At 43.9% G+C, this 27,716-nt stretch overlaps 2 protein-coding genes across 7 annotated transcripts in view; one reads left to right on the forward strand and one right to left on the reverse strand.

Annotated features, from left to right (window-relative positions):
* LOC100357412 (tetratricopeptide repeat protein 13) overlaps positions 1 to 5,723 on the reverse strand; it is a 64,651-nt gene extending 58,928 nt beyond the window's left edge. For all 4 annotated transcript variants that reach the window (XM_070055517.1, XM_070055519.1, XM_070055518.1 and 1 more), the window contains exon 1: positions 5,350 to 5,723. In XM_070055517.1, the coding sequence (XP_069911618.1) occupies positions 5,350 to 5,632 (283 nt within the window). In that variant the 5' untranslated portion in view covers positions 5,633 to 5,723. The remainder of the gene's footprint in view (positions 1 to 5,349) is intronic.
* A 41-nt stretch (positions 5,724 to 5,764) lies between these two features.
* ARV1 (ARV1 homolog, fatty acid homeostasis modulator) lies at positions 5,765 to 26,121 on the forward strand. Of its 3 annotated transcripts, none has more exons than XM_070055523.1 (6): positions 5,787 to 6,088; positions 11,849 to 11,968; positions 14,019 to 14,172; positions 19,619 to 19,798; positions 22,437 to 22,583; positions 25,599 to 26,121. In XM_070055523.1, exons 1-5 carry the CDS (start codon positions 5,918 to 5,920, stop codon positions 22,577 to 22,579), a joined length of 768 nt encoding a protein of 255 aa, XP_069911624.1. In that variant the 5' UTR covers positions 5,787 to 5,917; the 3' UTR covers positions 22,580 to 22,583; positions 25,599 to 26,121. The 3 variants fall into 3 exon arrangements, with proteins under 3 accessions (XP_017203227.2, XP_069911624.1, XP_002717426.2); XM_002717380.5 differs by having other exon boundaries at positions 5,815 to 6,088; positions 19,574 to 19,798; XM_017347738.3 differs by lacking the exon at positions 11,849 to 11,968 and having other exon boundaries at positions 5,765 to 6,088; positions 19,574 to 19,798.
* The last annotated feature ends 1,595 nt before the right edge of the window (positions 26,122 to 27,716 follow it).

Raw genomic sequence — 27,716 nt, forward strand, 5'->3', positions numbered from 1 at the left:
CCAAAGCACCAGCACAGGTGCAGAGTTAAGTTCACTGCATTCTGCTGGATCAGGAGTCATATATAAAGTCAGATAAAGCACCCTCCAAACATAACCAGAGGATTTCATTAACAAGCTTAAAAACAGTTATTGATTTTAATTGTTTATGGTTATACAAGTTGCTCAATTTATGAAAATTTACTGGGCTACATATGTACTTGTTACATAGCATTTTTCTGCATGTATGTCATATTTCAAAAGAAAGTCAAAATATGTTGCAGGTATTTGGCTTATCAGTTAAGATAACCGCATCCCATGTCAGAATGCCTGAGTATGAATCCAGCTGTGCTTCCAATTTCTACTTCTTGCTAACGCAGACTCTGGGAGGCAATAGGTAATAGCTCAAGCAACAGAAGGAAAATGTTGGAAAGCATTCACTCAAAATTAAAGTATTACAGCTTTGGGTAAGTGACACACAAGCAGGTTAAGATGCTGCTGGGTATACACCTGCATCCCTTGTGGGAGTGTCTGGGTTCGTGTCCTGGCTCCATGTCCTATTCTAATTCCAGCTTTCTGCTGGCATATACCAGGGAGGCAACAGGTGACAGCTCAAGTAGTTGGGTCGCTGTTCACCCACAAGGGGAACCTGGATTGAGTTCTCAGTTCCTTATTTCAGCCTGGTTCAGCCCCAGCTATTTTGAGAAGTTAGGGCATGAACCAGTAGATGACAGTTCTCTTTCTGTCTATCCGCATGTTTTTCTGCCTTTCAAATGAATAAAAATAAATTTAAAACCCAGACCACATGTCTTTTGCCCTCACCCACAGGTTTTAAAAAACAACGTCAACCTTGCAGCCAGCATTATGGCACAGCAGGTAAAGCTGCCACCTGTGATGCTGGCATCCCACATGGGCACCAGTTTGAGTTCTGGCTGCTCCACTTCCAATCCAGCTCCCTGCTAATGCTCCTGGGAAGAAAAGTGGAAGATGGCCCAAAGTGCTTGCTTGGGCTCTTGCTACCCACACGAGAGACCTGAAAGAAGCTTCTGGCTCCTGGCTTCAGCCTGACTCAGCCCTGGTTGTTGCAGCCATCTGGGGAATGAACCAGCAGATGGAAGATCTCTCCCTCTCTCTGTCTCTCCCTCTCTCTCTGTAACTCTTTCAAACAAATAAACAAATCTTTAAAAATAAAATAATGTTAACCCTTGTCATCCAAAGTGGAATATGTTCAGCAGCGTGTAGATATTTTAAAAGCCAAACGTAATTCTTCATGACAACAGCTATATATGAAAAAGCCAATGCGTTTGCAAGTACCACAGAATATCATCTTCACAGGGCTTAGGGTACACAATGCTGCTTTAAAAAAGATGTATTTATTTGAAAGGTGGAGTTGGGGGAGCTGGTAAAGACAGGGAGACTGAGAGGTCTTCTATCTACTGGTTTACTCCCCAGATGGCAGCAATAGGCAGGGGTAGTGCAGACTAAAGCCACAAGCCTGGAGCTCCATCCAGGTCTCCCAGGTGAGTGTCAGGGGCCCTAGTACCTGGATCTCAGTGTTCTGATAAAAAAGGAAGCCAGCATCACACAGGTGGCAGCTGAACCTGCTGTGCCACAATGGCAGCCCCACGACACTGCTCCTAAACCAGCAGACTTTCTGCAAAGCGTGTTCAGTTAACCAAAGAGGCAACATCCTTCTGTCCATGCCACAGTGGCCAAGACTTGGCCACACAACAATATAGGAATCCCTTCTTGGCTTTTGGCTAAGATCGAGTGTAACAACGATATATGAGTCCCACGTTGTAGCTCAGTCTCTGGGCTTAAAATAAGCCAGCTACTTTACATGGGCAAATTTACTCAGATATGCCTTGAAGAAAAGATCTGAAGAGATGCGCCGCAAAACCTTCACACACACAGAAAACCAGGGCCCAGGCGGGGGAAGAATCAATGAATGTACTGAGAGCAAGGGTAACCGCCCCTGCCATGATAGACCACAACATCTGGTCCTCAGCTTCCTCTTACAACAAAAAAGGAAATGACTCTCCTTACAAAAGTTTCCCTCTATTGATTCCCCAATACCACAAGGCATAGCAATGATTTAAGTGCTGTGAGCGATAAGGTGGATTTCATGAATTTACTGACCAATTCCTCAATTAAGACAGCTACCATTTACTTCAACAATCTAAGTCTGACTGACTGTCAAAAACACACAGTAGGTTCATGGCTGCTTCTTTATTTTTCAGGCAGTTAGCAACTCCCAAATTAGATAGACAGACACTGAATGTTCTTTGTCCACAAAGAACTGTAAAAAAAAATAAACAATTCTTGGACTATTAATTTCAACAAACAAAAAAAAATTACTTCAGGTTATAAATTAATCATCCAGATTTATCAGGGCATTCAGTATGGGCAGTGCTAAGGTCATCAGTTAGATGGAGGTGGCTATTTGAAAACTATGACAAAGGTATCAAGAATAAGATTACACTACCTAGGAGTTGTCAAAAGGGTCTGAAGACCCTATGAAAAAAAGTTATATACTCACTCTTGTTATGACAACATGTCCAAAAGAAGAAAACAAAATATTTTTGAAAAAAATTGTAGAAATGCATATGCTCAGGGCCGGTGCCACGGCTCACTAGGCTAATCCTCCGCCTAGCGGCGCCGGCACACGGGGTTCTAGTCCCGGTTGGGGTGCCGGATTCTGTCCCGGTTGCCCCTCTTCCAGGCCAGCTCTCTGCTGTGGTCAGGGAGTGCAGTGGAGGATGGCCCAGGTGCTTGGGCCCTGCACCCCATGAGAGACCAGGAAAAGCACCTGGCTCCTGGCTCCTACCATCGGATCAGCGCGGTGCGCAGGCTGCAGAGCGCCGGCCGTGGCGGCCATTGGAGGGTGAACCAACGGCAAAGGAAGACCTTTCTCTCTGTCTCTCTCTCTCACTGTCCACTCTGCCTGTCAAAAAAAAAAAAAAAAAGAAAGAAATGCATATGCTCAGACTATTAAAATACACCTTGGACTCTGTAATGAATACATTAAAACATATGTAACAGAGGGTGAATGATACATTTGAGTGAAACTCAGGTTAGCTTTGGTAGAACAGCCTGACTTCTTAAAACACTGGACAAGTTATAATTTGTCTAGACCTTAACTGACCAGATCCATAAAATTAGAATATTAAATATAACTTTTTAAAAAAATATTTATTTATTTATTTATTTATTTGAAAGGCAGCGAGAGAGAGAGAGAGAGAGAGAGAGAGATCTTCCATCTGCTGGTTCACTCCCCAAACGTCCACAATGGCCAGAGCTGGACCAATCCAAAGCCAGGAGCCAGGAGCTTCTTCTGGACAGAAGGAGCCCAAGTAGCTTGGGCCATCTTCCGATGCCTTCCCAGGCACATTAGCAGGGGGCTGGATTGGAAGTGGAGCAGCCAAAGTGCCCATGAGATGCTGACAACTCAGGTGGCAGCTTAACCTACTGTGCCACGACGCCGGCACCCAAAGTTACTATTTTCTCTGATAGGCTAATATACGAGGCTAATACATGCAAAGCACTTATAACATCACCAAGCATAAAGCGCTGCATATATGTCAATTTCTTCTCATTTTCTTCGCAGCGCCTTTGCAAGAGGTAGCAATTTTGCAAAGACAGATAATTCGCTTGCTCAGAATCACCAGAATGGGTGCTGTTAGCAGCTCAAGGCCTGTACTACAAAACAAAGAAGTCACAAGATGCTCAGTGAGTGAGACTTCCTCAAGGAAGTCAGATTGTGCTAAAAGGAAATCAGATTGTGCTAATCTTGACCTCTCAGCTAAGAAACAGGTACTAAAAAATATCACTATCAAGTCTCAGCTCCTAACTGAGTTGGTAGACTCTGGCCCTTTCCCAAGCAAGCCATAGAGGAAGACACATGGAAAAAGGAGAATGAGGGGCTGGCGCTGCGGCACAGCAGGTTAACACCTTGGCCTGAAGCGCTGGCACCCTATATGGGCGCAGGTTCAAGACCCAGATGCTCCTCTTCCGATCCAGCTCTCTGATATGGCCTGGGAAAGCAGTAGAGGTCCTTTGGTCCCTACACCCTCATGGGAGACCGGGAAGAAGCTCCTGACTCCTGGCATCCGACAGGCACAGCTCTGGCTGTTGCGGCCAGTTGGGGAGTGAACCAATGCAAGAAAGACCTCTCTCTCTCTGCCTCTTCTCTATGTAACTCTTTCAAATAAATAAATAAATATTAAAAAAAAAAAAAGAAAAAGGAGAATGAGAAAATGAGGTGACTGAAAGGTGACTACCGAACTTCAAAACAAACAAAAAATACATATGTACTTTGTCCCAGAAACTTCCTCCATGATTTATTAAACTGAGTTCAGGGCCAGTGCTGTGGCACAGGGGGCTGAAGACCTAGCCTGCAGCAGTGGCATCCCATGTGGACATCCGTTAGAATCCCAGCTGCTCCACTTCCGATCCAGCTCTCTGCTGTGGCCTGGGAAAGCAGTACAAGATGGCCCTAGTCCTTGGGCCCCTGCACCCACGTGGGAGACCTGGAGGAAGCTCCTGGCTCCTGGCTTCAGCTGTTGTGGTCATTTGGGGAGTGAACAAGCAATTGGAAGAGATCTCGATCTCTCTCTGCAATTCTTTCAAATAAATAAAATAAATCTTAAAAAAAAAAAAAAAAAAAAAACCAAGGTCAACAGCACCCAATATTAATGAATGAGCTGGCCTAGCTCCAATACACACACAGCTGATACGCACAGGCTCAAGGCCTGCAGGACTCTTTACCCTCTGGGGAACACCTGACAGCTCACCGGTCAATCTTAAACACTGGAAGCAAGATGTCAACGAGCAGATAAATCAGGCTTGCTCTTTCTTTTCCTTTCTTCTTTCCAGGGACCGAATTTTTAGGGGCTGTGTTTCATACAAGTCTTCAACCTGGGAGGTCAGAAAATCTGAATTCCTTGCCTAAGATGCGCCAGCTATCCCCCTCCGGGAGCGGGCTCCGCAGAAGTGCGGGGCTGAGTCCTCGTCCGCCGAGGGGGTAGCGGCGGCGAAAGAGGGGCTGCCCAGGCCACCTGCCATTGCCCCTTCCACCCTTACAACAGTTGCTTCAGACTCCGGAGAGGCCGCCCTGGCCCCGGGAACAAGTTGTCAGCTCTTCACTCATTGCCTCGCCAAGACAGCTGCGGGAGAAGGGCGCGCGACGGCGTGGGTGGGAGCGGTGGGAAGCTGCCCGGCGGGACCCCCGGGCTGAGCAGACTCCCGCGGAGCACACGCTGCAGTCAGGGGTAATGAGGCCCACACCCCGGCCTCACAGCGCGCCGCCCGCACGGCCCCATCGCCCCCACGGCTTGAGTCGACCCCGCTGCCCGCCCGCTGCCGCCCACTCACCACTGCACTCGGCGGAGTACTGGTCCCCCCAGTCTCCCGACTGCGGGATGCAGCCGCCGCCGCCCGCTGGGGCCTCCTGCTGCTGCCGGTGCTGCAGCTCCTGCTTGAGCAGGGATAGTGGCGAGTAGTGCTCAGTGGCCAGGGTGCCCGGGTACAACGCGGTGGACAGGACCCCCAGCAGCAGCAGCACTAGGACGCGCCGGGCGGCGCCCGCGGCGGCCACAGCGCCGCCCCAACAGCAGCAGCAGCAGCAGCAGCAACAGCAGCAGCCGGCAGGTGCCATCTTCCCTCAAGGCGCATGTGCGGCAGCAGTGGCCCCCGCGCTTGGGCCTCCCCGCCTCTCACCCACCGCTGGCAGGAGGGCCGTGGCAAGGGGCGGGGGAAGCGGAGAAGCATTGCCTACTGGATGTTGTAGTCCTTTCTCTGCCATCTCAGTCGGGTCCCCTTTCCAGTTCTGAACTACGAATCCCATGAAGCACCGCGCGGCTCAGGTCTTCCGGTCTGGCGTCTGGCGTCTAACGTCTTCCCCGCCACTGAATCGGAAGTTGTGGGCGGCAGTTGAGTTGAAATGGGCACTGGCGGGCGGAGTGGGCAGCGGCCAGGGAAGGCGAGCACGGATGGAGTGGGAGTGACTCCTGCCGCCTCGGCCTCCTACCAGTACAGGTGCATTGAATGCAACCAGGAAGCCAAGGAGTTGTACCGAGACTATAACCACGGCGTGCTGAAGATAACCATCTGCGTAAGTGGTCAGATGTGGGGGTGCCCTTGGGAAGAAAATGGCAAGGCGGGGATCTGGGGACTACTAAGGGTAGCGTCCTCGAATGGAGTCTTCTGTTCGATGCTTGACATTCCCGCCCGGGGTCTTTGCATGAGTTCGCATAGTGATAGAGAGCTCCGTACCGTAGGACGCTTTTCTCCTACCGGGCGAAGAGACCCATCTGGTGGAGATGACCATCGCAATGCGGAGAAATTTAGAGACCGAGTTAGAATGGCATTTGGGTTCAGTGAAGTAACTAAAGCTACTTCATTCTAGTTATTCTCCCTTTGATAGACGTGTTACTATCCTTGTTCTCCACAACCCATGCTGAATTCTTCTAGAACGCTGCTTTCAGATTTCATCCTTTGTAGTTACTGAATGTCTCCTCTGTACAAAGCACCTCTACACTTTGGTGATACAAAAAACAAAAGTGAGGAAGTAAAAATTTTGCTTCCAAGGTATCCATAGTCTATTTATAGGGGATGGTCTTATATTTAAAAAGTATAAAATCTGAAGTTCTTTTGGGGGCTTTAGCAAAGAACCTGTCACGTAATAGGCAGTCAGCACATCATTATCCCATTTCTGATCTGCAAAAGATTTTCTAATAATCCTCATTACTAATACATGGTCTGAAAAATATACAAAAGAGTAGGCAAAATGTGAGTGTGTACTTACACAGAATTTTTTTTTTTTTTTGACAGGCAGAGTGGACAGTGAGAGAGAGACAGAGAGAAAGGTCTTCCTTTGCTGTTGGTTCACTCTCCAATGGCCGCCGCGGCCGGCGCGCTGCGGCCGGCGCACCGTGTTGATCCGATGGCAGGAGCCAGGTGCTTTTTCCTGGTCTCCCACAGGGTGCAGGGCCCAAGCACCTGGGCCATCCTCCACTGCACTCCCTGGCCACAGCAGAGAGCTGGCCTGGAAGAGGGGCAACCGGGACAGAATCCGGCGCCCCGACCCGGACTAGAACCCGGTGTGCCGGCGCTGCTAGGCGGAGGATTAGCCTAGTCCGCGGCGCCGGCCTACACAGAATTTTTTGCACCAAAATAAACATAGCTTTTAATTTCTTTTCCCGTCAAGTTTTTATCCCCTTGTATAATCTACATTTAACACAATCATGCATACACGGTCCGTTTCCTGTTCCTCTCCCAAAGGCTTCTCTCTGTGCTTGATATCAACCCTTATTAAATCCAACATATTGTCTGTCTGTACCTACACCTTTGCAGCTGTACATTGCTGGGATGAAGAGGGGGACACCTTAAACTCATGACTATTAACTCCATGCGAGTGCTTCATGCCATCTGGTAATCCTGTTAGTTCCCCAAGTACTTTCATGTTTCCACTCTTCGGGACAGTCATCATCATACACCTTCTCTCTCCAAAGGTTCTCACGTGTCCTCTCCTGCTTCATGAAGAGAAGAGAGCTTCCACAGGCTTTGCATTCGCGTACACCTAACACTAGCACTTGTTCTTCATATTCTGTCCCCCTCCGTTACTGTGAATGAACCATAAGTATACACATCAAAGACCAGTTCTTCCACTTCACACACTAGATCCCATCCTCTTCCATTGACTGGAGGACATCTCTGTAACAGTACTCCTCTGCTTTCTCCTGAAGCATTCCCACCAGCACAGGTACTGTTATTTCCTCCATTAAAAAAAGACAACAAAACGGTCTTGACCCCATCTCCACCTTTAGCTTCTTCTGCTGCTTCCCCCTTGCTTGTGTCCTTATTTCCTCTCCCAATTTAGACTCTTCCCCACCCAGCATCTCTGTTCTTGTTACCATTGCATTTGACTTCTACCTGTCAAATCCAGTATTCAGTTCTCAGTTAGGCATCAGCAGCCTTTGACCTCATTACTTCTCCTTGAAACTTTGTGCATTTGCCTGTCTCCTTTTGCTGAAATGTAAGCTGCACAAGAAGAGAAACTTTGTTTTATTCATTAATATCTTGAGATCAACTGAACAGTGGGTGACACATACTAGGTATTCAATAAATATTTGTTGAATGAGCCATTGCCAGGTTTTTAGATTTGCATATTCACCACCATTCTGCTATAAGAGCAAGAACAGTATCTTATATGGCCTAAATTTAATGACTTCGGAACTGGACCAGTTAAGTGGTTCATCTGGAAGGTGATAACTACACACTGTGAATATGAAATTTTGTCCCAAGAAAAGTTGGTATTTCTATAATACATTTTAGTTAGTAATTGTCAGTAATATAAAACAGTATTTTATTTTTATTGACATTAGGCTAATAACAAGATCCTTTTCCTAATCATCAGATGTGTGTCTCTTTATCCTTTTTATGAATGAAAAGACAAAATAATTATTGGACAGTTGTTTAGGTCAACAGCCATGCCCTCTGCCCCCCACACATTGTACTCTTCCAAACGCAGTTATATTTGGAACATAGAATGGTGGCACAGTACATGATGGACTCATTGTACATAGCCATCCCATAATGAGAGTATGTAATGTCCTCATTTTTGTCAGGCTACTGCATAGCAAATTGTATGCCAAAATAGCATTACTCAGGGAAAAGCATTTAGTCGATGCCAGACTCAAAAGTAAACCAATATGATTAATTTTTTAGACTCCCCAGCTTCTGAGATAAGTTTTTAGATATCGGCTATTTGTTCTGAAACAATATACAGAGTTTCTAAGTGGTTACAGCAGATAACTCCTGCATACTTTAGTTTCTTCCCTGACAGAATTGGAGTCAGTCATATATACTCAACCTGATCTCCTGTCTGTGTTTTTCATCCTGAGATATTTCCTGTGGCTCTTGTTTTTCTGTTGCCATTCTTCCCAGTTTGCCTTTCTGGGTTTCCCTGATTTTCCCAATGTGCTGTGCATGTTCCTTGTTTTAATCAATGCCTTTGTTTCAAATTTTCAGGATTTATTAGCATTATACTTAAAGGTACAATTGTTTTAATATTCTACAATGATAGAGTTCCTGGCCTGCTCAGATATTTGTTAATTTCATGATTACGTTAATAAAGTAAAACATGACTGCTTTAAGATCCTCAGGACCAAGCCTTCAGCCCCCACTCTCCGGATGTTGGATGCAAAAATGAACAAGATACAGCCCTGACCCTGAAGGGCTTAAAATCCAGAAGGTTCTACTTTTAACATACATACTAAAATTAAACAGAATTGAGAATGAGTGGGAAAGAGAATGGTTCTAGAGATGTTGGGAAGGAAGCATCCTCAAGAATTTTCATGAAAAATTGATTCTGGGCCGGCGCCGGGGCTCACTAGGTTAATCCTCCACCTGCGGTGCTGGAATCCCATATAAGTGCTGGGTTCTAATCCTGGCTGCTCCTCTTCCGTTCTAGCTCTCTGCTGTGGCCTGGGAAGGCAGTGGAGGATGGCCCAAGTGCTTGGGCCCCTGAACCCACGTGGGAGACCAGGAGGAAGCACCTGGCTCCTGGCTTTGGATAGCGGCCATTTAGGGGGTGAACCAACAGAAGGAAGACCTTTCTCTCTCTCTCTCTCTCTCATTGTCTAACTCTGTCAAATAAATTTTTAAAAAAAATGGTTCTGCTGGTGTATATTCTAAAATATGTGACTCATTTGGGGCTTGGAGAACATAGCAAAATTATGCATGTTGAGATTGAGGTGGTAGAAGGCAGTATTTGAGTCCCAAGAGTATGTATGGTTCCTGTACTGTACCAGTTTCTTAGAAGGAAACTCCTTTCGGGATACTTACACGTAAATAGTATTAAGTAGTAGATGGTATGGAATGGAACAGTTTGCCAAAATAAAGCACATTTAGCAAATATAACTAACAGTAAGCTATTTTACTGTATTGTGGGGTTTTGTTTTATTTTACTTCTGTGGTTTTCTTCCTCACAATCAAGATAAAAGCAGGAAGAAAGCTGAAAGAAGCACTGATGGAGAAAAACAAATACTAGAGGGATAACAAGGAAAAATTAGGTCTAAACTAACTGGAAGTAACCAGAAAACTCATGAGTTCTTAGTCTTTATAACACACTCAGAATGCTGTGCAGGCCAGATGGACAGAGCACATAACATATGATTAATTTTTAAAGATTTTATTTATTTATTTATTTTGAGAGGTGGAGTTATGGAGGGAGAAACAGAAAGAAAAGTCTTCCTTCCGTTGGTTCACTCCCCAGATGGCCAGCAATGGCCGGAGCTGCGCTGATCCGAAGCCAGGAGCCAGGTGCTTCCTCCTGGTCTCCCATGCGGGTGCAGGGCCCAAGCACTTGGGCCATCTTCCACTGCCCTCCTGGGCCACAGCAGAGAGCTGGACTGGAAGAGGAGTAGCCGGGACTGGAACCGGCACCCACATGGGATGCCGGCGCCACAGGCGGAGGATTAATCTAGTGTGCTACGATGCTGGCCCCTATACCTCTGTTTGATTAAGTAGGTTTAAATTTGACATAATAGCACATCTCCTTGGATGCTGGGGAAAACGTAACCTATAAATGAGGAAGCTCTCATTTATGCACAGCGTTAATCATGTCGATTTCATTTTTCTTCTAGAATTTTGATGTAGCTAAAAGGTCATCCCTTTATTTCTATTTTGTCCTCTGAGCATTTCAAAATGCTTTGTTTGAGTCGTAGCCATTCATTTGATGAAGTGAACTGGAGCATTAATGCCGCTTTGTCACCAATACGGCTTCACATGTCACATTTCCAGTGAACTTGTTCTTACATACCTGCAGTGTGTTGGTTGGTTGATTGGTTGGTTGGTTGATTTGTTTGTTGGGGTTTTTTGAGAGACAAGGAGCTGCCATCCACTAGTTCACTCCCCAGATGCCTGCAACTGGCTGAAGCCCAGAACTCAATCCAGGTCTCCTGTATAGGTGGCAGGAGCCCAGTTCCTTGAGCCATCACTACTGCTTCTCAGGGTCTAACTTAGGAGGAAACTAGAGTCAGGAGCAGGAGTCAGGTATTACACACCCAGGTACTCCGATGGGGGACCTGGGCGTTTTAACTGCTAGGCTAAACACCATCCCCTATCTGCAGTTTTATATATTCTGATGGTTCTGGGATTTGATTACATTGTAATCATGTGTCCAGAGAACCCGAACTCTATAATGGTGACCTTTCATGGGGGAAGACATTTACTAGGAACTTAGTTTTGGTGACCAAGCTGCACAGCAAAGTTCCTTACATACAACCCTGTACATTTCCACTGCAGCAGAGAACATTTCCTTTCTATATTTTCAATGGTATTGGAGAGAAAAAACAGGCTTCCCTGGCCTCAGGATTATTGGCACCCACTGGAAGCCCTGGGGACAAGATCACTTTGCTGAACACTTTGCTCCAAATCATATTTCAGGAGCCATGGAGTTGAGGGCCATCTACTCAGCAGGCAATACTTTATCATTGAAAGTATGTTATATACTTACATATTTGGTAACAATTCCACAAATCAAAAGAAGAACTGAAAATAGAGTTCTTGCAAATTGAAGGTAGAATCTTCTGGGATAATTTTCTACCTAAAATTAGTCTTTAAATCAAGTATTGTTTTATCTTCCCTCTAAAATATTAACATTTCTAGCCTTACAGATTATATTTGGTCACTTCTGGAGCTAGTTTTCATATAGATGAACATTTTATATCTGAATGTAAGTTTATTTCAGTAAATGCTGGTATGACCTTGTTGCTATAATAGTCTAAAATAGAGTCTCCTATTTTAAAGTCCTTTAAAATTTCAAAATGTATGAATTTGTTTGTTCTAATATTATCTTGCATTATTTCAGGAATCCTGCCAGAAACCTGTAGACAAGTATATCGAGTATGATCCTGTTATTATCTTGATTAATGCTATTTTATGCAAAGCCCAGGCCTATAGGCATATTCTTTTCAATACTAAAATAAATGTAAGTTGTGATAATTTTTTTATTTTTTAATACTACTTGATGCTTTGGTATTTTAAAAGAATAAGAATTTTGAACAAAATTAACATTACAAAAAATTAACTTGAGGGTCTTTTATCTCAGCATTTATAGAAATTTCTAGAAATAACAAGTGTTGATTTAGAAAGGTGCATAATACTTAGTGAATGTTTGAGGCTGTAGTCACTGGCAGGAAATTGACAAACTATTACCTGTTAATTGGTTACCTATTAAAACAATCATCATTGATTTTGAACAGGTATAATTAAATGTATCTAGGTAGGAAAAGAATGAAAACTAAAACAGCTAAGCAAACATTATAAGAAAACTATTTTGAAACATAATTTATTGTATTTTACACTCTGCAATTAAGGGAATGTATGAGGTAAATGACAGTGTTCAGTTTAGTCAGCAAAGTGCTAACTTACAAAGTTGGGTTTTTCAAAATACACATTTAATATATGTATTGTAAACTCTTTAATAGTTTGGGTAGAGTTGAAAAAATATTGAATATTTTGAAAACTGAAAATCAAATTTTCAGATTCTAAGTTTGAAAAACAAATAATAAATAAATTTTAATGTGTAAGTGTGTCCCAAATATTGCATGGGACACACTTACACAAAACAATTATGTGTTGTATGTCTGAAACTTGGATTTAACTGACTATCCTGTAGTTTTATCAGCTTAAGCTAGCAGCTCTGAATTTTGGCTGACATGGACACTAACAATGCAATTTATTTGGCCCTGCTCCATCCTCTAAGTTACGTGACCAGAGCATTGATTCTCAAACTTTGCGGCACATTAGAATCTCCTGGTGGGAGAGTGGGAGGTTGAACCTCCCAAGCTGAGGTCTCCCCAGAATCCCTTCAGTCAGCATCTCTGGGGATGGGACGCAGGCATCAGCTGCTCAGATGGCTCTAGAGGACAGCAGGGGAAGCAGTGTGCCGACTGAGGAACCTTGGGTACCGGCTTGATGATCACGTTGGGTCTGCACATGTGCTTTCCCTGTTCTCTTCACACTCATGGAAAAACCTAATTCCTCAGAGAAATTTGTAGAAAAAAGCCAATTGTTATTGTCTGTTTTAGCCAAAATTTCAAATACTTAAGAGCTTCCAGTTTATTTCTACCTTTAAATTGCTCTTTTTCAAAATATATCAATTTATACTCATCCAGCCAGATATATATATTATATATAATTTTTATATATATATATGTATATTTTATTTGAGAGGCAGAGTTACAGAGAGAGGGAGATAGAGAGAAATGTTTTCCATCTACTGGTTCACTCCCCAAATGGCTACAATGGCCAGAGCTGAGGCAATCTGAAACCAGGAGCCAGGAGCTTCCTCCAGGTCTCCCACACGGGTGCAGGGGCCCAAGCACTTGAGCCATCTTCCACTGATTTCCAAGGACACAGCAGAGAGCTGTATCGAAAGAGGAACAGCCAGGACTTGAACCGGTGTCCATATGGGATTCCAGTGCCACAGGTGGAGTCTTAGCCCACTACACCACAACACTGGCCTCCGGAGATTTAAAATTCATGTTCAGACTAATAGTTTCTCATGTAGTATCATGACATTTAAGATTAAATCTATTCTTATATTGCTATTTCCACCCATACCCAAGTCATATAAATTCTGTGATTGATTTTGTATATAGGACAGACATCAAAAAACATAAAGTTGAACTGCTAGTTAAAGCAGTGACTCTTAACTAGCATGCAGATTAGAGTCTACCCAAGGAACTATTTCCAAATATACGTGTCTAGGCTATACTACCAGAGATTCTGAATCAGGACTAGGGCCTAGACATTAGTATTTTGGAAAATCTTCTCATGTGATTGTAACATATATTGTATCTTGGGAAACACTGGTTTACAGAATCAATGCAAGTAGCCACTTAATTATGCAATTGTGAATTTGAAAGTCAACTACATGGGACAGACCTCAAAACTACATATATTTAACTATATGTGTGCCTGTTAAGTACAACTGTTTCTTTACCTAACTGAACAGCAATGTCTTTGACTGTCAGATCCATGGAAAACTCTGCGTGTTTTGTTTGCTTTGTGAAGCATACCTGAGGTGGTGGCAGCTTCAAGATTCAAACCAGAACACTGCCCCTGACGACTTGATCAGATATGCTAAGGAATGGGATTTCTATAGAATGTTTGCCATTGCTTCTTTAGGTAAGCACTTTACATTTTTAGTTAACTAGTACATAACTATTCTGATGAAAATGAAGACACATAGTCTTAAGCCCTGGTAGGAGGAGCTAGCTAATGCAGGAAATTTCAGCTCTATCACTACTCTGGTGAGTTTATCTGAATCACCTGATTTTATTTTTTTATCACACGTACGGTATGGAAATAGTTATCAGATTAGAAAGTTTTGTAAGATATTTTGAATATTATTATTTAAAAAAGATAATAAATAAGATATTAACATTCTTAATTTTTAAGTTCTGATTATCCAATTTGAAGATTGTGATGGCTCATCTTTATTAAAATAAATTGATAATTGTAGATATTACCCAATGTTGTATAGTCATATTACACTGATGCCACATATTTAATAGGGAAAACTTGTTAAGTGTCTGCTTATAAATGGGAAAATGTGCTGCTCCCCCAAATTCCTTAAGTTCAGAGAGTGCTTTTTGTCAGAATTTGAATTTGTGACTTCAGCTATCAATGTTCCAGGGTCAGAGTTGGGTTGGATTAGTTTCTGTGACTATTTTATTGCTAGTGTCTGTGCTTTTTTCTAAATCCTTTAATGATCATGAAATAGCATTTTAGTAATAAATCTGCAGTCCATTTCAATATCATATTCCTGGACTGGGTGTCCTCTTTTATTCTCTGTTTGCCCTCACTCCCTAGGTCATGTTACTGTTACCCAGAACTCCCAAACATCCATCTCCAATCTAGACCTTTCTCCTGACCTCTAGACCCTGTATCCATCCACCTTTTCAACATCTTCACTGGGATAGCTAATAAATCACACTCATCTCTGCCTCCACCTATAGCCTCCCCATCTCAGTTGCTGCTAACTCGCTTCTTTTGGTTGCTTTCACCAAAAAGCATTGGAGTCTTCCCTGATGCCTCTTTCTTTGACAGCCCACAGTCAGATGTCAACAGTTCCTGTTCGCTCCACCTTCAGTGTAATCCCACTACCACACCACCACTGCTGTCTGCTCCCTCCTCAGCTACAATCCTGACATAAGCTACCTTCATCTGTCACCTGGATTAACATAGCAATCCCTTTGTTACTAGTCCCACTCCCCAACCGTCTTTCCACCCCAAGGCTGCCATCTCCCACATCTGTTCTGACCTAGAGAATCTGATTAACTTACCTTCCACACACCAGATGAGCTTCCACTTTAAGGCCTTTGTATTTGGTTATTCCCTCTGCTTGGAGTGCTTGTCCCTCTGACAGCCGCATGCCTGATTCCCTTAGATCCGTTAAGTCCTTGCTTAAATTCACCACAGTGAAGTACACCTTGATCGACCTGACCTCTTCCCCTCTGATACTTCTGATCTCCTGTCCCTGCTGTACTTTGTTTTCCTTGTAGTACTTATCATCTGCCATTTCAGAAAAGTTCTTTATTATCTACTGTTTAAGATCTGCCTTCCCTCCCTAACATAAACTGAAAGAGGGAAAAGGTTCTTTGTTTTGTCCACTGATATAACCAAGCACTTAGGAAAGTGCCTGACCTATAGTAAGTGCTATATAAACGTTTGTTTAGCTGACTGAATGAATGATTGCATACATGCATTCAGGCATTGTAACCTGAATGAGCCACCATCAGCTATACTTCACGATCACTCATTCACTTAAGTAATATTTGTTAAGTATTTATCATCTACCAGCACTACTTTAGGCACCATGAAAAGTACGTACCAGGATCTAGGCTCTCTTTAAGCTTGCAATCAGCAATTGGTTCTGATTTAATTTCTAAGGCTGATGATAGCTTAATCACCATGATGACCGTTTTCTAGTAATCTTAGATATAATTTGGACTTTGCCAAATTTAAAAACTTAATTCTTTATGATCTTTTAAAATGTTTTACGCCGGCGCCACGGCTCACTTGGCTAGTCCTCCACCTGTGGCGCCGGCACCCCTGGTTCTAGTCCTGGTTGGGGCGCCGGATTCTGTCTCGGTTGCTCCTCTTCCAGTCCAGCTCTCTGCTATGGCCCGGGAGTACAGTGGAGGATGGCCCAAGTACTTGGGCCCTGCACCTGCATGGGAGACCAGGAGGAAGCACCTGGCTCCTGGTTTGGATCAGCGCAGTACGCCGGCTGTAGTGGCCATTTGGGGAGTGAACCAACAGAAGGAAGACCTTTCTCACTGTCTAACTCTGCCTGTCAAAATAAATAAATAAATAAATAAATAAAATAAATCATGTTTTAATCCATCTAGGTCTCTCATTTTTGTATTTAAAAAAAAAAAAACAAAAAGATATACTAATGTTTTATATCTCATAAACATCCTTGAGCATGTCACGTAACCCAAGAATTAGAACCTAATAAAATCTTGTTCTTTTTTTTTTTTAAGAGACACCCCTTATTCTATGTGAGGACACTGCAAAAGATGCCATCTTTTCTTTTTCTTTTTTTTTTTTTTTAAGATTTATTTATTTATTTGTTTACTTACTTACTTGAAAGGCAGAGTTACGGAGGGGAGAGGGGGAGTGAGAGAGAGAGAAAGGTCTTCCCTCCACTGGTTCATTCCCCAAACGACCACAACAGCCAGGTCTGGGCCAAGCTGGAGCCAGGAGCTTCATCCAGGTCTTACACATGGGTGCAGGGGCCTAAGCACTTGGGGCATCCTCTTTTGCTTTCCCACACACATTAGCAAGGAGCTGGATTGGAAATGGAATAGCTGGAACTTATGAACCAGCACCCATATGGGATGCCAGTGCTGTAGTTGGTGGCTTAACCTGCTGTGTGCAGTGCCAGCCCCAAATTTTAAGTTTAATAAAGCAAAGCCTCAGCCTGGATATTTGACACAGCAGTTAATTCACCACTTGGGTTGCTCATGTCATATTGGAGTGCCTAGTTCAAGTCCTGGCTACTCTGCTTCTAATCCAGCTTCCTGCTAATGCACACCCTAGGAAACCACAGATGGTTAGTCTAATACTTGGGTCCCTGTCACCCATATGAGAGACCTAGATTGATTTCCCGGCTTCTGCCTTCTACCTAACCCAACCCTGGCTGCTGCATTTGCAGAGTGAACCAGGAGATGCAAGATCTCTGTCTCTCTGCCTTTCAAATACGATGAAAATATATAAATAAATATTTAAAAGCAAAGTCTTAAATTTTCTAAAGATAAACTGCCAAGTGTCCATTTTTTAAAAAATCTCTCTTTGGGGGCTGGTGCCATGATGTAGCAGGTAAAGCCGCTGCCTGCAGTACCAGCATCCCATATGGGCACCAGTTCGAGTCCTGGGTGCTCCACTTCTGATCCAGCTCTCTGCTATGGCCTGGGAAAGCAGAAGAGGATGACCCAGGTCCTTGGGCCCCTGCACATGCATGGGAGACCCAGAGGAGGCTCCTGGCTCCTGGCTTCAGATCAGCACAGCTCTAGCTGTTGTGGCCATTTGGGGAGTGAACCAGCGGATGGAAGATTTCTCTGTCTCTGCCTCTGCCACTCTGTAATTCTGCCTTTCAAATAAAAATAAATAAATCTTTTAAAAAACTCTATAACGCTTTTTCTGTTTTTCCCTTTCTTTCATTTGAATGGTAGACTGCCCTCAATAGTTGGGACTGGGCCAGGCCTATGGAAGTGGCCAGGAAATCTATCTGGTTCTCTCACATGGGTGGCAGTGACCCAAACACTTGATTCATCATCTGCTGCCTCCCAGGGTACACATTATAAAGAAGCTGGAATTAAGAGAAGAGCTGGGACTCCAGTCCAAGCACTGAGATGTGGGTGTCCCCAGCAGCATCTGAACTGCTAAACCAAATACCTGCCTCATATTGTTTTCAAATATAAAAACCAGGCTTGTTTTCAAATAGTTTGGAATTCATATAGCATCTACTCTACAGTGGTTCTTTTGATGCTTAATCAGAAATTTCTTTCTACTGTTACTTTATTTTTTTGTCTTAATCTAATCCCAAACTGGATTATAAAGTCCTAAAGGAGTTGATCAAGAGTTATCTCCCAGGGCTAGCATGTGGCACAGAGGGTTAAGCCGCCAACTGCAATGCTGGCATACTCTATAAGAGCACCAGTTCTAGTCCTGGTTGCACTGCTTCTGATCCAGTGCCCTGCTAATGCACCTGGGAAAGCAGTGGAAGTTGGTTCAGGTACTTGGGTCCTGGATGGAGTTCCAGGCTCCTGGCTTTGACCTGGCCCAGCCCCATCCATTGTGGCCATTTGAGGAGTGAACCGGCAAATAGAAAATCTGTCTCTCCTCTCTGTCATTCTGCCTTTCTTTCTATTTTTTTTTAAAGATTTATTTATTTATTTGAAAGAGTTACACAGAGAGAGGAGAGGCAGAGAGAGAAAGAGAGAGAGGTCTTCCATCCGATGGCTCACTCCCCTGATGGCCGCTTCCTCCAGGTCTCCCACACAGGTGCAGGGGCCCAAGGACTTGGGCCGTCTTCCACTGCTTTCCCAGGCCATAACAGAGTGCTGGATGGGAAGTGGAGCATCCAGGACTGGAACCAGTGCCCATATGGGATGCCGGCGCTTCAGGCCAGGGTGTTAACCCACTGCACCACAGTGCCAGCCCCACATTCTGCCTTTTTTTTTTTTTTTTTTTTAAGATTTATTTTATTAATTTGAAAGAGTTAGAGAGAGGTGGAGACAGAGAGAGAGGTCTTCCATCCACTGGTTCACTCCCCAGATAGCCACAACAGCCGGAGCTGCGCCGATCCGAAGCCAGGAGCCAGGAGCATCTTCCAGGTCTCCAATGCAGGTGCAGGGGCCCAAGCACTTGGGCCATCCTCCACTGCTTTCCCAGGCCATATCAGAGAGCTGGATTGGAAGAGGGGCAGCCAGGACTAGAACCAGTGCCCATATGGGATGCTGGCGCCTCAGGCGGAGGATTAACCAAGTGAGCCAAGGCACCGGCACCAAATCTTTCTTTTTTAAAAATGGAAGTCTTCATTTAAATAACTATTTAAAATCTTCTAGGTAATAAGCATTCAATAAACAGTGAAACAATGTACAAAATATATATCTTTGGATATTACTTTGTGCCCAGGATAGGTTTCATCTTTTAGACTTAAAAGCTTTCATTCTCTAGTTTCATTCTTTGTTTGGAGATCTGTTACACTGAAGATATTTAAACAGAATCATACTTTCTAAAAGATCTTCAGAAAGCTGACTGCCATTCTATTGGGGTTGTTTTTCCTTTATTGGATGATGAAATACTTCATAAAGGATTGTGAAATATATGTCTCACATCATATCAGCAGGATTGGACAGAAGATCTAAGGCTTTATATAAAAAGAAGAAGAAAATTTGATATTGATGAGGCATTTCTTCTGAAGTCAGCCGTATTTTGGAATTACAGATAACTTGTTTTTAGGGGGATGTGATTTGGATGGGAACATTTATATTTGTATTTTGCATCTCCTCCTTAGAACAAACTGCCTTTTTAATTGGCATTTTCACCTTCCTGTGGGTAGAACAACCTATGACGGCAAAAAAAAAGCCCAACTTCATTTTGCTGCTGAAAGCATTGTTATTATCCAGTTATGGAAAACTCTTGCTGATTCCAGCTGTCATTTGGGAACACGACTATACACCTCTGTGCCTCAAGCTCATTAAAGTATTTGTCCTTACATCAAATTTCCAGGCAATCAGAGGTATGTTTTAATTCTCCCTTCTCAGCTTTCCACCCACATCAAAACATACAGCCTTGTTTCTAGGGTACAGTTTTCATACAACCTGTTGAACATGTAACTTGTTCCTAGAGTAATAACTATCCCTAACGTTTCCTTAGTGCCATATACATGGCAGGTACTCAATGTTTGTTAAATGTAGCTGCTAGTACAATATCATTTTCCACATTTTTTCATGTGCATTCTCTCTGTCCTATGAAGTTGGTGGTGGAGCTATGTGGGTAAGTGGGGTAACTAAAGTTACATGTCTGGGCATGTAACTTTATCCAGAATGAATGCCAGGTACCTGCCTCCCAACCCAGGACAGTACCTGCCACACCAGGAAGGAAGTAGACCTGTGTCTGTTTATTGGTCCCAGATAGTACACAGAACGCCTTTTTTTTTTTTTTTTGACAGGCAGAGTTAGACAGTGAGAGAGAGAGACAGAGAAAGGTATTCCTTCCGTTGGTTCACTCCCCAAATGGCCGCTGTGGCTGGTGCGTTGCACTGATCCGAAGCCAGGAGTCTGGTGCTTCTTCCTGGTCTCCCATACAGGTGCAGGGCCCAAGCACTTGGGCCATCCTCCACTGGCCTCCTGGGCCACAAGAATGCTATTTTTTTTTTTAATTTATTTTTTAAGGAATACTAATTTCTTAAGTTCAGCTTTAGGAATATAGTTATTATTCCCACCATACCTGCCCTCCCACCCACACTCTCACCCCTCCTCCTTCTCTCCCCTTCCCAGTCCCATTCTCCATTTCAACAATATGCACACACACACACACACACACAAAACTATGGAGAATTAATATTACAGTTAACTCTCAAAATACAACTCATTGAGGACAGAGGTCCTGCATGGGGAGTTTGTACACAGTGACTTATGTTGTTAATTTAACAATTAATACTCGTATGTATGACACCAAGTGACCACCCAAGGCTCTTGATATGAGCTGCCTAGGCTATGGAAGCCTTTTAAGTCCATTCACTCTGTCAGTATTTGAACAAGGCCATAAGCAAAATGGAAGTTCTCTCCTTCCTTTAGAGAAAAGTACATCCTTCTTTGATGGCCACTTCTTTCTGCTGGGGTCTCACAGAGATCCTTCATGTAAAATATTTTTTGCCACAGTGTCTTGGCTTTCCATGCCTAAAATGCTCTCACGGGCTTTTCAGCCGGGCCAGGAAGGCTTAAGTGCTGATTCTGAGGTCCAAGTGTTACTTAAAGCAATTGTCATTCTATGAGTCTGCTGTGTGGACTGTTTCCCATGTTGGAACATTCTCTCCTTTTTAATTATATCTATTATTATTGCCAGACATTTAATCCTATTTATAAACACTTAATTCTATCTATATGTTCACTTTAACACTTAATATGATCTCTTTAACAATTAAGATGGCATTTTTACCACCAAGCTTAATGGAATTTGGAGTCCCATGACAAGTTTTTAAACTGCACCTTTGGAAGTAAGTCCATAGGAATGTATGCAGAACTAAACAGCTTTATAGTTACAAACTTCCTCCTCTTTCTCTTATTCCCACTCTTATTTTTCACTGAGATCAATTTTCAACTGACTTTATACACATATGATTAACTCTATGTTAAGTAAAGAGTTCAACAAATAGTATGAAGGAAAAAAATGAAAAAACAAAAAAAACGAAACTGTTCCTTGACAGTCAAGACAAGGGCAGCTCAAGTCATCCCTTCTCAAAGTGTCAATTTTACTTCTACAGATTTCGTTTTAGGTGCTCTATTAGTTCTCACAGATCGGGGAGATCATATAGTATTTGTCCCTTTGGGACTGGCTTATTTCACTAAGTATGATATTTACAGATTCATCCATTTTGTTGCAAATGACAGGATTTCATTTTTTTTTACTGCTGTCTAGTATTCCATAGTGTACATATCAAATAATTCTTTATTCAGTCTTCGGTTGATGGGCATTTAGGTTGATTCCATGTCTTAGCTATTGTGAATTGAGCTGCAGTAAACATGGAAGTGCAGATTACTCTTGTTTACTGATCTCATTTTTGGGGGTAAATTCCCAGTAGTGTGATGGCTGAGTTATGTGGTAGGTCTATATTCAGATTTTTGAGGTATCTCCATCCTGTCTTCCATAGTGGCTTTACCAGTTTACATTCCCACCAACAGTGGATTAGGGTACCTTTTTCCCCTTATCCTCGCCAGCATTTGTTGTTTGTTGATTTCTGTATGAAAGCCATTCTAACTGAGGTGAGGTGAAACCTCATTGTGGTTTTGATTTGCATTTCCCTGACAGCTAGTGATCCTGAACATTTTTTCATGTGTCTGTTGGCCAGAATGCTATTTTTAAATAAACCTATTACCTGATACTTTTTCTTTTCTTTTTTTTAATTTTTTAAATTTTTTTCTCTTTAATATTCATTATCTGCCTTTTGACTCATGGAGGAGAAATTCAGCATCTTTGTTGTAAGCAGAGGCTTTGGTTCTCTCCAAAGGTTTACAAACTGGAAAAGTGGGACAGGGCCGCAGCATAGACTAATAGGAACAGAGACAGATTTCTCTAGAACCAGGTATATAAAACACTTCACATTGCCACATAATTTACATGCCCAAATCATTTATCCATTGCCTTTTCTTTTGCAGTGACCCTAAACATCAACCGAAAGCTCTCCTTGATGGCCATCTTGAGTGGCTTACTGCTGGAAAGCACCATGGTGTATTTCTTCCAGAGGATGGAGTGGGATGTTGGAAGTGATTGTGCCATCTATAAAGATCAGGACTTCTGAAGAGGTACTGAAAGCATGTGGCTTGCATGCCTTCAGACCGATATCCATCTCAAACTAGATACCACTGTAAAATAAGTGGCAAGGACTTCAGTACCTGGACCCCAGTGTCCTTCACTGAAGTTCCATTTGTCATTCTCACTGACATCCACATCCCTAGAGGCTTAGAGGGGCCTATCCTCCCAGTTTCTCTTAATACCTCCGCTCCAGCCCATTCCTACTAAGATCTCAGACTCTGAAATCTGTCCCGACAACTGTCTCTGCCCGTGTCTGACCATTCTACTCCCTCCCTCCCACTATCTTTTTTGTTGTTGCCCTTTCTTACCTTTAGTCCCTTGACCTCTAACTTCCCTGACCTGCTTTGCCTCCTTCTTAACCACACTTGGAACCCGTAGCCACTGCTGCCTCACTGCAGCCTGCTGCCTCTCTGGGGCTGTATCCGACCTGTGGGTGTACCACTCCCTCTGATCACAACCAGACTTGTGGATTGGTCTCCATGTGAGGAAGCAGGTTCCTGGAGCAGAAGGTTAGGGAGTGAGGAAAACCAAGAAGCAAAAGAAAACCGGCTGCGTCCACCACTGTGTCAGGGGAAGCTGCGGCCACCCTTTTGCTCTCTCCTTTCTTGTTTGGTTGTATCCTCCTTGCAGACGGCTGCTCTCAAGCTTCCCGGCCTCTCCCAAAGCACCATGCCCCGTTCTCCAGTCATGTTGCCCCAGTCGCCCTCTGTGCCCAGTTAATCTGCCTGTCTGCGCTGCAGGGATGCTGCTGCTTCCTTATCCTCTCCTCTGTGTCGGCACTTTTCCCTCTGCCTGTAGATATGCAGAGCTCTTTACTTAGAACAGCGGGTCTAAGCCTGCTTCCTCTGTTTCATCACTACATTCATTCATTCATTGATTCAGAACATGCGTTCTCCCAGAAATCTCCTGAGTGTGTGGTCCTAAAATCCATAGAAAGGCAGTTGCGGCCAGCACCGTGGCTCACTAGACTAATCCTCCGCCTGTGGTGCCGGCACACTGGGTTCTAGTCCCGGTCGGGGCGCTGAATTCTGTCCCAGTTGCCCCTCTTCCAGGCCAGCTCTCTGCTGTGGCCATGGAGTGCAGTGGAGGATGGCCCAAGTGCTTGGGCCCTGCACCCCATGGGAGACCAGGAGAAGCACCTGGCTCCTGGCTTCGGATCAGCGTGATGCGCCGGCCACAGCGCGGCGGCCATTGGAGGGTGAACCAATGGCAAAGGAAGACCTTTCTCTCTGTCTCTCTCTCTCACTGTCCACTCTGCCTGTCAAAAAAAAAAAAAAAAAAAAAAAAAAAAAAAAAAGAAAAGAAAAGAAAGGCAGTTGCTAGCCCCTTTTTAGTCATCTTCCTCTCTGAGCTCTGCTCCAGGAGCTGCTGGCTCCTGGCGTGTCCTGCAACAGCTGCCTATTCCTCTTGGCTCTTTGTCCTTCACAGACTTCCCTGCCTGGGCCAGGATTTTGTCTTCAACCCTTTAACCCTCTCCCTTTCCCTCCCACTGTGTGCATTTCTGTGCACATTCCACCCAGATTGCATACCTCCAGCTCCTCCTCTCTTCCAGGCCACTCTGCAACCCGACCACTGCCTCCTACATAATGCCAAGACAGCCCTGCCGTTGCCTTAAATGTCAGCAAGTCTCAAATTTCAGTCTATTTACCGAGACATGGTCTTTCCCTGGTTGATCTTCTGGTCTTTTTGTTTGTTTGTTTTTGTTTTTTAAGATTTATTATTCAGGGGCTGGTGCCGTGGTGCAGTAGGTTAATCCTCCATCTGCGGTGCCAGCATCCCTTATGGGAGCTGGTTCTAGTCCTGGCTGCCCCTCTTCCAGTCCAGCTCTCTGCTATGGCCTGGGAAAGCAGTAGAAAATGGCCCAAGTCCTTGGGCCCCTGCACCCATGAGAGAGCAGGAAGAAGCTCCTGGCTTCTGGCTTCAGATTGGCACAGCTGTGGCTGTTGCAGCCATTTGGGGAGTGAACCAAAGGAAGGAAGGCCTTTCTCTCTCTCTCCTTTCACTGTCTATAACTCTACCTCTCAAATAAATAAATAAAATCTTTAAAAAAAAAGATTTATTATTCAATCACTCATTTATTTGAAAGACAGAGCCTCAGAGACAGAGGAAGAGACACAGTGATAGAGAGAGAGACAGAGTAGGAGGTATGGGGTGGGGAGAGAAGATCTTCCATCCACTGGTTCACTACCCAAATTGCCACAATAGCCAGGTTTGAGCCAGACCAAACCCAGGAGCCATGAACTCCATTCTGGTCTCTCACATGGATAGCAAGGGCCCAAACACTTGAGCCATCCTCTGCTACCTTCCCAAGAGCATTAACAGGAAGCTAGATCGGAAGCAGAGCAGCTGGGGCTTGACCTGGCACTCAGACATGGGATGCCAGCATCACAAGTGGAGGCTTAACCTATCACACCAAAATGTTGGTCCCTGTAGCTTTCCTTATGAAGTGCTTCTTAGCTCTTTTTCTCAGACTAGCTGAGCCCTCATTCTCATGCCTAACAATACCTTAACCAGCCTTTAACCCATACCAGTGCCATGTAAGTCTCCCTAAAGCACCACTCCTTGGGTCCTTCCACATATTTCAGTTGTTTCTTACTAATGACAGAGGAGTTCTAGTCTCCACCAGCTGCACATCTTGCATTTTCTCTGGTATGTGGTGTGGTCCTCCACACCTGGTCTTCAGTTTTCTCCCCAGCATGTTTCAGGCTATCAGTTATAGTTTAGAATTAGACAAATAAGGTTACATGTCTTTAATAATCATCTCAAAACCATCATCCTGCCTTATGTTATCTCATGTTTTATACTGTGTCTTCTATTAAAATTGTCTGTTTATGCTTCCCTGTCCCAACCTGGTTCAAGTTTGGTGTTAGGAGAGACCATGTTCCAGGATCCTCCATATCTACCATAGCCCAGGAGTTTATGCTAGGAGGCATTTCTGGCTTGATTTATAGCAGGATGCTCCATTCTGAATGCACCATTCTGAATACTTCCTTTATTACCCACAGTTTCACTCATCTTTCTTCTCTGTGCCAAGCCAGCTACATCTGAAAAAGAGAAGACGTGAAATAGAAACCAAGCTCCACATTTCTAATGAGTAAAATGAAGCCAAGACTTGGAAATACTCCCTGCAAAGACAGCAGCAAAGGTTCAGTAGAAACCCAGTCCTCACCCACCGACACCCACCCTATGGAACATACATACAGATGCAGATAGCAGCCTTCACCCACACTGAAACGCTGCCACGGGCGCGGATGTGTGCCACAGTGCAGGCTCACACCTTAGAGATAGCCGCAGGTAAGCACTCAGATCTCATGTGTAGTAAAAGATACAGATTGCATTCCTGTGGCATGCTTATATCTTTTTATTTAAATGTTAAGTTACTAGCCTAAAATAACCTTTTGTGCTCTTACAACAGTAGAAATACTTTGAATAAATTAAAAAAAATCTTTCAGAATAAACTGAGTTTTTATAAATTTCTAATTCACAAACTAAGTTACTCTTTGAAAATAAACAAGATACTAAAAACCACTGAATGGTACACTTTATTGGGGTGAATTATATCTCAAGAAAGTGTTTTTCAGAAAGGGGTGTGGGCCAGGCATAACGGCGCAGCATGAAGCTGCTGTTGGGGTGCCTGCGTCCCATATCTGAATGCCGTTTTGGGTTCCAGACATTCTACTTACCATCCAGATTCCTGTTGAGGTGCCTGGGAAGGCAGCAGATAATGTCCTAAGTACCTAGATCCCTGTCACTCACATGAGAGACCCAGATGGAGTTCTGGACTCCTGATTTTGGCCTGACCCAGCCCTGGCTGTTGCAGGCTTCATTTGAAGAGTGAACTAATGAATGAAAAAAAAAAATCTCTGTCTCTGTCTCTGTCTTTCTCTCCCTTTGTCACTCTGCCTTTGAAATAAATAAATAAGTCTTCTAAAAATTAATGACTTAGGGGAATAATGTAAAGATAAGTTATAAATGGCCCCATGACTTATAATTTATCCTCAAAGACAAGGAAATCAATACACATAATTAAAAAGCATCCAATTGGCCTGCATTGTGGCTTAGTACGTTAAGCCACCATCTGTGATGGCAAAATCCCATATCGGCACCAGCTGGAGTCCCCACTGCTCCACTTCCAATTCAGTTCCTTGCTAATGTGTCCAGGAAAACAGCAGAGGATGGCCCAAGTCCTTGGGCCCCTGCACCCATTTGGGAGACCCGGAGGAAGCGCCAGGCTTCTGGCTTCAGATCTGCCCAGCTCCCACCGTTGCAGCCATTTTGGGGAGTGAACCAACAGATGGAAGACTTTCTCTCTCTCTCTCTCTCTCTCTCTCTCTGCCTCTTTATAACTCTGCCTTTCAAATAAATTAATTAAAATAAAAAATTTTTCAAAAAAAGGAAAATATGTAACAGGCCAGTGCCGTGGCGCAGTGAGTTAAAGCCCTGGCCTGAAACGCCAGCATCTCATATGGGTGCCGGTTCTAGTCCCGGCTGCTCCTCTTCCGATCCAGCTCTCTGCTATGGCCTGGGAAAGCAGTAGAAAATGGCCCAAGTCCTTGGGCTCCTGCACCCACATGGGAGACCCGGAAGAAGCTCCTGACTCCTGGCTTCAGATCGGCGAGCTCTGGCTGTTGTGGCCATTTGAGGAGTGAACCTGTGGATGGAAGACCTCTCTCTCTCTTCCTTTCCTCTCTCTGTGTAACTCTGACTTTCAAATAAATAAATAAATAAATCTTTTTTTTAAAAGGAACTTAGTCTTAATATTAAAAAGAAAAAGAACAATATGTAACACATTGACAATGTTTGCAAATCTTAAATGAAGATAAGCACAGCATCTGTTTATAAATTCATACTTATGAATATATCCTCAGTCTTGATCAGCAAAAGGTATCTGTTTATCTCTAGAAAATAAAAATGAGGGGCCGGCACTGTGGCTCAGCGGGTTAACGCCCTGGCCTGAAGTGCCGGCATCCCCCATAGGCGCCGGTTTGAGACCCAGCTGCTCCACTTCCAATCTAGCTCTCTACTACAGCCTGGGAAAGCGGAGGAAGATGGCCCAGGTCCTTGGGCCCCTGTACCTGCGTGGGAGACCTGGAGGAAGCTCCTGGCTCCTGGCTTCAGATCAG

This window comes from Oryctolagus cuniculus, chromosome 13, assembly GCF_964237555.1.
Source record: "Oryctolagus cuniculus chromosome 13, mOryCun1.1, whole genome shotgun sequence".
NCBI classification, from domain to species: Eukaryota; Metazoa; Chordata; class Mammalia; order Lagomorpha; family Leporidae; genus Oryctolagus; species Oryctolagus cuniculus.